This window comes from Globicephala melas, chromosome 2 (genome assembly GCF_963455315.2).
Source record: "Globicephala melas chromosome 2, mGloMel1.2, whole genome shotgun sequence".
Lineage (NCBI taxonomy): Eukaryota > Metazoa > Chordata > Mammalia > Artiodactyla > Delphinidae > Globicephala > Globicephala melas.
The window spans coordinates 131,864,068-131,871,093 of NC_083315.2; the positions used below are offsets into that span (position 1 = coordinate 131,864,068).

At 43.2% G+C, this 7,026-nt stretch overlaps 1 protein-coding gene and 1 pseudogene across 1 annotated transcript in view; one reads left to right on the top strand and one right to left on the bottom strand.

Annotated features, from left to right (window-relative positions):
* The window catches only part of WDHD1 (WD repeat and HMG-box DNA binding protein 1), a 56,470-nt gene extending 49,473 nt beyond the window's left edge, over positions 1–6,997 (bottom strand). Inside the window, exons 1-3 of the mRNA XM_030855032.2 lie at positions 6,897–6,997; positions 6,572–6,664; positions 974–1,085 (exon numbers count right to left, since the gene is read on the bottom strand). Coding sequence (XP_030710892.2) covers positions 974–1,085; positions 6,572–6,648 — 189 coding nt within the window. The 5' untranslated portion in view covers positions 6,649–6,664; positions 6,897–6,997. The remainder of the gene's footprint in view (positions 1–973; positions 1,086–6,571; positions 6,665–6,896) is intronic.
* Positions 1,636–2,895, top strand: LOC115852313 (Krueppel-like factor 17; annotated as a pseudogene).
* Positions 6,998–7,026: the final 29 nt, after the last annotated feature.

Consider the following 7,026-nt stretch of genomic DNA (forward strand, 5'->3'; position numbering starts at 1 on the left):
GGACACCCAGTATTGCAAAGAACTTATTGATATGGGGAAAAACCCATATATCTGGTGTCAGAAGTGTTGTGAGCATGGTAGTGTGAGAGTAAAGGAGAAACACAGGAAAACAGTTGTTTTTCCTTTATAAATACTTCTCCAAGCCCTCACTATTACTGGGATCAGGAATATTTTTCATCCTTGTCAATCTTACAGGAAAAAAAATCCAATTGTTTAATTTGCATTTCTTTACTTATTAGTGAGATTTAGCTCATATTTAATGTACATTAGTCATTTATATTTTTTCTCCTAGGAATGCATTTTCCATTATATATGACCATTTTTTAAAAAGCATCTAAAGTATCTAAAGACCATCTCATCTACCTTAATGAGTCTGGGTTTGAAAAAAATATGAATTATGTAGAAAGATTTTTTTTTCCTATCCAAATACAATACACTCAACTTAAAATTCATCACAAATAAAAAGGTTAGATAGTTAGTTTGCAAAGTCCTTCTGAAAACATATCTCCATTCTCCAAGTACATCTCATTCTTATATTTACTTTACATAAAACATTAGAAATGTGAAATAAGTATATATCTTGAAAAAGTTAATGAAACAGTCCTTTTTTCCAGTACAATTCCTCATTATCTGAATTAGTGAGCTAAAAATTTGAAACTGCACTGAGTTTTCCTTCAAAGAAAAAAAAAGATACATTTAAATCTCTTAAAAGATAAAGTATAATTTCCTGCATATATTTTAATTGGCTCATCATTACTATCCATTAATCACCTTTAATAAACCATTCAGATTTTACCTGTAAAAGTTTTGGGCAAATTATGGCATTATTACACATTTTTAAATATTATTATTTCATAAGAGAAATGAAAACGTTTATCTATATTCAAAACTTCTATAAAAGTATTTTTCATCCATGTATAAAACATCACATGGCAGTAACACTTCATATCAGTTGCTGTAATTGTTTTAATACCTTCAAAGCACATGAATATGCTTTTTCTCCAACATTAATGGACTTAGGATCATCATCATCCAAGTCTTCCCAAATCCTCACATCACCATCACTTCCACAAGTTACAATACAACTGTGAAGGAAACACACTCGTTAAAAAGTCACCCCATTTTAGGCTTATTAATTTTTTTGGAATGCTACTTTATCTGTTTTCTAATAAAATCAAGGTATTAGCCAATATGTTTCCTCATTTTACATACATAAACCTCAATAACAAGGACTGTTAACCTCCTATTCTGTAAAATGAAAGGTAAATTTATGCTTCCTACAGTTTCTCCTTGGCATAAAATTCCTTATACATTTGTAACAATGTAAGAAAAATGAATGTAATCTCTGTAACAACAGGGACCAGGTCTACTTTGCTTACCATTGTGTCTCTAGCACAAAGTAGTCTCTAACAAATAGAAGCTTTGATAAATGTTGAATGAATAAATGGATGAATGGAAGAGCTCAATTATCCAAAGGCGATTATTCAAATGGCTATCTGTCAACTCCCAAATTGTTTTCTGAGTGCTTTTCTTCATTCGGTATGTGTCCTCTCTGGGCACATACAAAAGCAAATAAAACACAAAAATAAAATGGTAAATGGTGGAGTCTCGATGTGCAACTGATCCCAGGTTAAGATGGAGCAGGGAGCCAAGGGCCTAAGCCAGTGGCATGTGGCTCTGCACCAGTTCAGAGACCTGCCCACAGCATTCCCACTCAGGATACTGAGAAGTCAATGTCCATCTTGGACGTGTCTTCATCTTCCAGAAGCAGTGGAGTGCACACCTCTTGGAATCATGGCCCATCAGGCATTCAACATGCTCCTCAGTGCACAGAGCTGGAGAGGATCCCCTTGGTCTCTGCTGAGGCACCCAGGCAGAATGCCAGTGAAATGGGGCCACACTTCAGTACGTCGCTGCCTGACTACGGTGTGAGCTACTGCCCTCAAGTGACTTTCACTCCTTCCCAGATGATTTACACTCAGGAAATGTCTCCTGCCCAGCCAGGAATGATGATATTCAAGGGGCCCCAGGTGATGCCTTTAGGAGAGCCCAGTATTCCAGGGGTGGCCCCGACCTTTGGTGGGAATCTAAGGATGCCCCCCAATGGGCCGCCAGTTCTCACCTGCCAGTGGAATCCCAATGATGTCCCACATCAGAATGTGAACAATGCCTTATTCTGGCCTCCCAACAGTAACTTCTTAACAGAGGCCCTTTAACACCTAAAACATTATTGGATCCAACCATGCCTTCCACTGAGGCCCCGGCAATGCTCCCCTCTTTGGATCAGATGTTGCCTCCTAGAAACCGCACAACTTTGCGATGCCCCCAGCTGGATCCCCATTATTGCTGGCTTTGGAATCCCAGGGCTCTCTTGTGAGACAGCCAGTCTCCCAGGAAGACCCCTTCCTACCTAAGCAGCCCTTACCTGCTCCACAGAGAGCAGAGCAGTACTCCGGGGCCCAAGAAAGGGCTCCCAGGAGAAGACCCCCAGTTTCAAGGCCTTACCGCTGCGACTATGAGAACTGTGAAAAAGCTTATACTGAGCACTCCCACCTCGTGAGTCACCAACGCAAACACACAGGTGAAAGGCCCTATAAATGCATGTGAGAAGACTGCACTTGGCCCTTCTTCCGTTCCAACGAACTTAGAAGACATACTCGGATACACAGCAAATACCGACGACGTAAATGTGACCAGTGCGGCCGACAATTCATGAGATCTGACCATCTAAGGCAACACCAAAGGACTCGTATGCGGGTGCCAACATCCCCAGACCCACCGGCTGACAGTGGACGTACGGCTGGCTGGTCCTCCTGCTTCTGGTCTTTAGGTCAATCTGCTCTTCTCCTCATTTTGGCTTCTCTGCTCAGATCCTGCCTGCCTCTGACCAGCTAGTCTCTTTGGTAGGTGTAGGCTTTGATGAAGACAGAAAGATTATGAGACAGTGTGGAAGCCCATATGAGCTCTGGACCTAGTCGGGGCTCCTCAAAAACTGTCTTGGGTGTCCTCACATCTCTGGGGCCACCTACTTTTGTGCCAAGTTCAGCCACATGGGAAGATGGAGCAAAGTAGAGATTGGGAGCTTTATAAAAAGCTCTTTATCTTATGTCACTCCCAGCTTGAAACCCTTTAGCCACTCTCCTTTGCCTGCTACATAAAATCCAAGTTCCTTATCTTGGTCTTTGACAGTTTCCAGAGACAGACTATGTTCAAATCCTGAATTTACCACTTACTAGCCATGTGACTTTGGGAAAGGTCTTTGATCATTATGTCAGATTCTCTCTTCTGGTAAAAGAAAAACAGTATTGGACTGTTGTGAACACATCTTATGTACAAAATCAGATTCTCTCCGGCACTCACCAGCCTCATGCCCAGAGTTTGCCTCCTCCCATCATTTGCAGACTTGGATGGAATGCCCCCACTGGACATGGGATCTGGCACCTCAAGTACCCACTAGCAACCCAGGAATGTGGAAGAGTTAGTGCTCCTGGGGTAATATTTAACTAATGGGAGATGGGAGAAATCCAGGACGATAAATTCCCTCTTCTTCCCTCCCTTCCCTGAACTGGAGCAAGACACCATTTCTCCCAGTGGGGAGACCTCCCAAGTAGCCAGTGGACACACCTTCTGTGCCTCTTCCAGGCTTGTCATGAAGCAGACTCAATCTATCACCTGGCATTGCCTCCCATTTTTCCTGAGTCGAGTCCCTTTTCTCACTCTCAATGCTCTGTATTTGCATCACCCAAATAAAACATTGGTACTTTAAAAAAAAAAAAAAAAAAGGTGGGAGGGAGGGAGACGCAAGAGGGAAGAGCTATGGGAACATATGTATATGTATAACTGATTCACTTTGTTATAAAGCAGAAACTAACACACCATTGTAAAGCAATTATACTCCAATAAAGATGTAAAAAAAAAGAAAATAAGCTAATGTCATAAGAAAGCACACATACACACACACACACAAAACGAGATTTTCACATTTAAAAAAAAAAAGGGGGGGCTTCCCTGGTGGCGCAGTGGTTTAGAGTCCGCCTGCCGATGCAGGGGACACGGGTTTGTGCCCCAGTCCAGAAGGATCCCACATGCCGCGGAGCGGCTGGGACCGTGAGCCATGGCTGCTGAGCCTGCGCGTCCAGAGCCTGTGCTCTAAAACGGGAGAGGCCCGCGTACCACAAAAAAAAAAAAAAAAAAAGGTAAATGGTGCGACTTCCCTGATGGTCCACTGGGTAAGACTCCGTGCTCCCAATGCAGGGGCCCCAGGTTCAATCCCTGGTCAGGGAACTAGATCCCGCATGCATGCCGCAACTAAAGAGTTCGCATGCTGCAACTAAGAAACCCACAGGCCACAACTAAGAAACCTGCAGGCTGCAACTAAGAGCCCACATGCCACAACAAAGGTCCTGTGTGAAGACCTGGTGCAGCCTAAATAAATAAATAATAATTTTAAAAAGGTAAATGGCAAAGAGAAGCCATATAAAAAACTATGGATGTTCAGAAGACAAAAATTAATTCCCACTTGGAAAATCAGAAGGGTTCCTAAGAAAAGTATTTACATTGGGAAATTAAAGGACAGGTAGGACTGGATATGCTGAGATTGGTAAAAAGGACAGTTCCAAACAGACAAAACTACATGAACCAAAATATGAAGTTAGTAAAGCATAGGGGAGTTTACATGGAGCAGGCAGGCCAGGAAATTGAGGGGAAAAAAAGTAGATTGGGGTCATCCTATTTAAGATGACCTTAAGGCCAGAGTAAGGACCTTGGTCTCGGTTCTATAAGAAATAAATAAGAGGACTATAAGTCTCAGTTTGCCCAGGACATTCCTGATTTATGCATCCAGCTGGTTTGGCATTCGTCCTGATTTTTCACTTAAAAACACATTAGTATTAGTTGAATCAAAATTGGTGAGTTTGACAGACTTCTTTGCACTTCCAGCTTCTGTCATGATCTTGTTTGGTAGTATAACATGTGCAATGAATAGTGTTCTCACCTCAACATGTAGGTAAATCTGAAAGACAACCAGTGATAACCCATCTCTCCCTTTCCAACCCTTTCCTGATGTAACATAACACCTCCTTTCAAGGACAATAGGTGTTAACTGATAAAAAACTGGAGTCAGACAAGAGCCGCTAGAAAGAGCAATTTCTTTCCGTCTCCAGTGGTGATGGGAGGAGCATTTCATATCCCTGTCACTACTGGCTATTTGGTGTATCAGCTAGGTGCACCGAGGGAGATGTTACAGGTGCCAGCTGGAGACGCCAGTGGGAAATTGCAATGAAATAATAGCGGAATTAATGAGAAACATATGGAAGAATTAGAGTTAAGACGTCCTTTGAAGGGCTTTTGGAGTAGTCTGAACATTCTTCCTACAATGTTTTGTCATTTACTGTAGGAATAAAAGTAACCACAGAGCTTCCCTGGTGGCGCAGTGGTTGAGAGTCCGCCTGCCGATGCAGGGGACACGGGTCCGTGCCCCGGTCCAGGAAGATCCCACATGCCGCGGAGCGGCTGGGCCCGTGAGCCATGGCCGCTGAGCCTGTGCGTCCGGAGCTCCGCAACGGGAGAGGCCACAACAGTGAGAGGCCCACGTACCGCAAAAAAAAAAAAAAAATCAAAAAGAAGTAACTACAGTTCAAGCATTCAATAATGGAGCTGGGTGGCCATTGTGGATACGGTTTTAGACACGTTCCTACATTACTAAGAACTTGAATTTTCTTAACTGTATCATACTCAAGGATACCACCAGCTGTTCTCAAAACAATATCTGAGAGCAGCTGCCAACTGCAACCTTATGGTCTCAAGGTCTCCCCTTATAACTAGGCAACCATATTGGACCCTAATCCTTACTTAACAAGCACCCTTACTTCTTGCAACTCCAATTATAATTCTCACAAACAACATGTAATTTTGCAGTCTGTGCTGTTATAAGCCTCCCCCATTTTGTAGTCCGACAGAATGCAATTCAAATGCTGCTTTAATCTGTGTCTCCTGGGCTATAGTCCTCAGTTTGGCTCAAATAAAACTCTTTTATATTCCTCGCACAGATTGTTTATTGATTATACCCCTCTAACAGGGACTAGAATAACCCTGAGAAAATATCATCATTTAGGAATCAAGCAGAGGAAATAAATTAGAAAAAAAAGCTGTCAGAAAGTTAAAAACAATTTTAAAAAGAAAAGAGCATCACAAAAGGCAAGGGAGGATAAAATACCAAAAAGTTAGAATGGGCCACTAAATTTGACAAGCAGGCAGCTACCGTTCTGACAAAATAACTGATAATGTGAGATGCAGAAACGAAGTGAACAAAGGGGAAATGTGAGGGAAAGCTCATATCATTCCAACTCCTCTGGAAGTAAGATTTGACACTCGTTGGCTTTCTTGATATACTAAAACTGCCATGCTGGTCCGAATTAAACAGTAAATCTAAGAACATTTATGTGCCGTTTTAGATATCAACCTTATTTCTATCTGGATGAGTAATTTTAGGCAGAACTGCTTACATGACATACAAGAATAACTTCTAACATTCACACCTGAAACGTTCTTTTTGTTTCTCAAAGTACCTTACCTCCCAGAATCATCAAAACAGACATCTGTGTGTCCCTCTGTGTGCCCATATCTCATCGGCTTCTTTGTAGCAGGCATTTTTTCCTTTACCTATCTGAAAATGTTTTATAAAAGTCAGTATTATTTTAAAGGACAGGAAAGCCGGGGGCTGAACAGGAAGAAGGGAGGTTAGTCTCCTGCGGGACACGCCCTCGGCAGCCCCTTTTCCCCCACCCGAGGGGCACAAACAGGGAATAGGGATGGGTCTGTCCGACACTAAGCCGGGAAGAGGACACGCTTCTCTTCGTTGGGCCGCACGCACGCGGGCAGCGGGAGGGAGCACTCACCGAAGCTCCGCGACTGAGGAAAGGCGACAAGGAGCAGCACCGGTGGAGGAGCAGCACGGGTGCATGGAGCTTCCCGCGCTCGGCGTGCTCCCACACTGCGCCTGCGCCGGCCCGCCCACGCCCGGCGCGG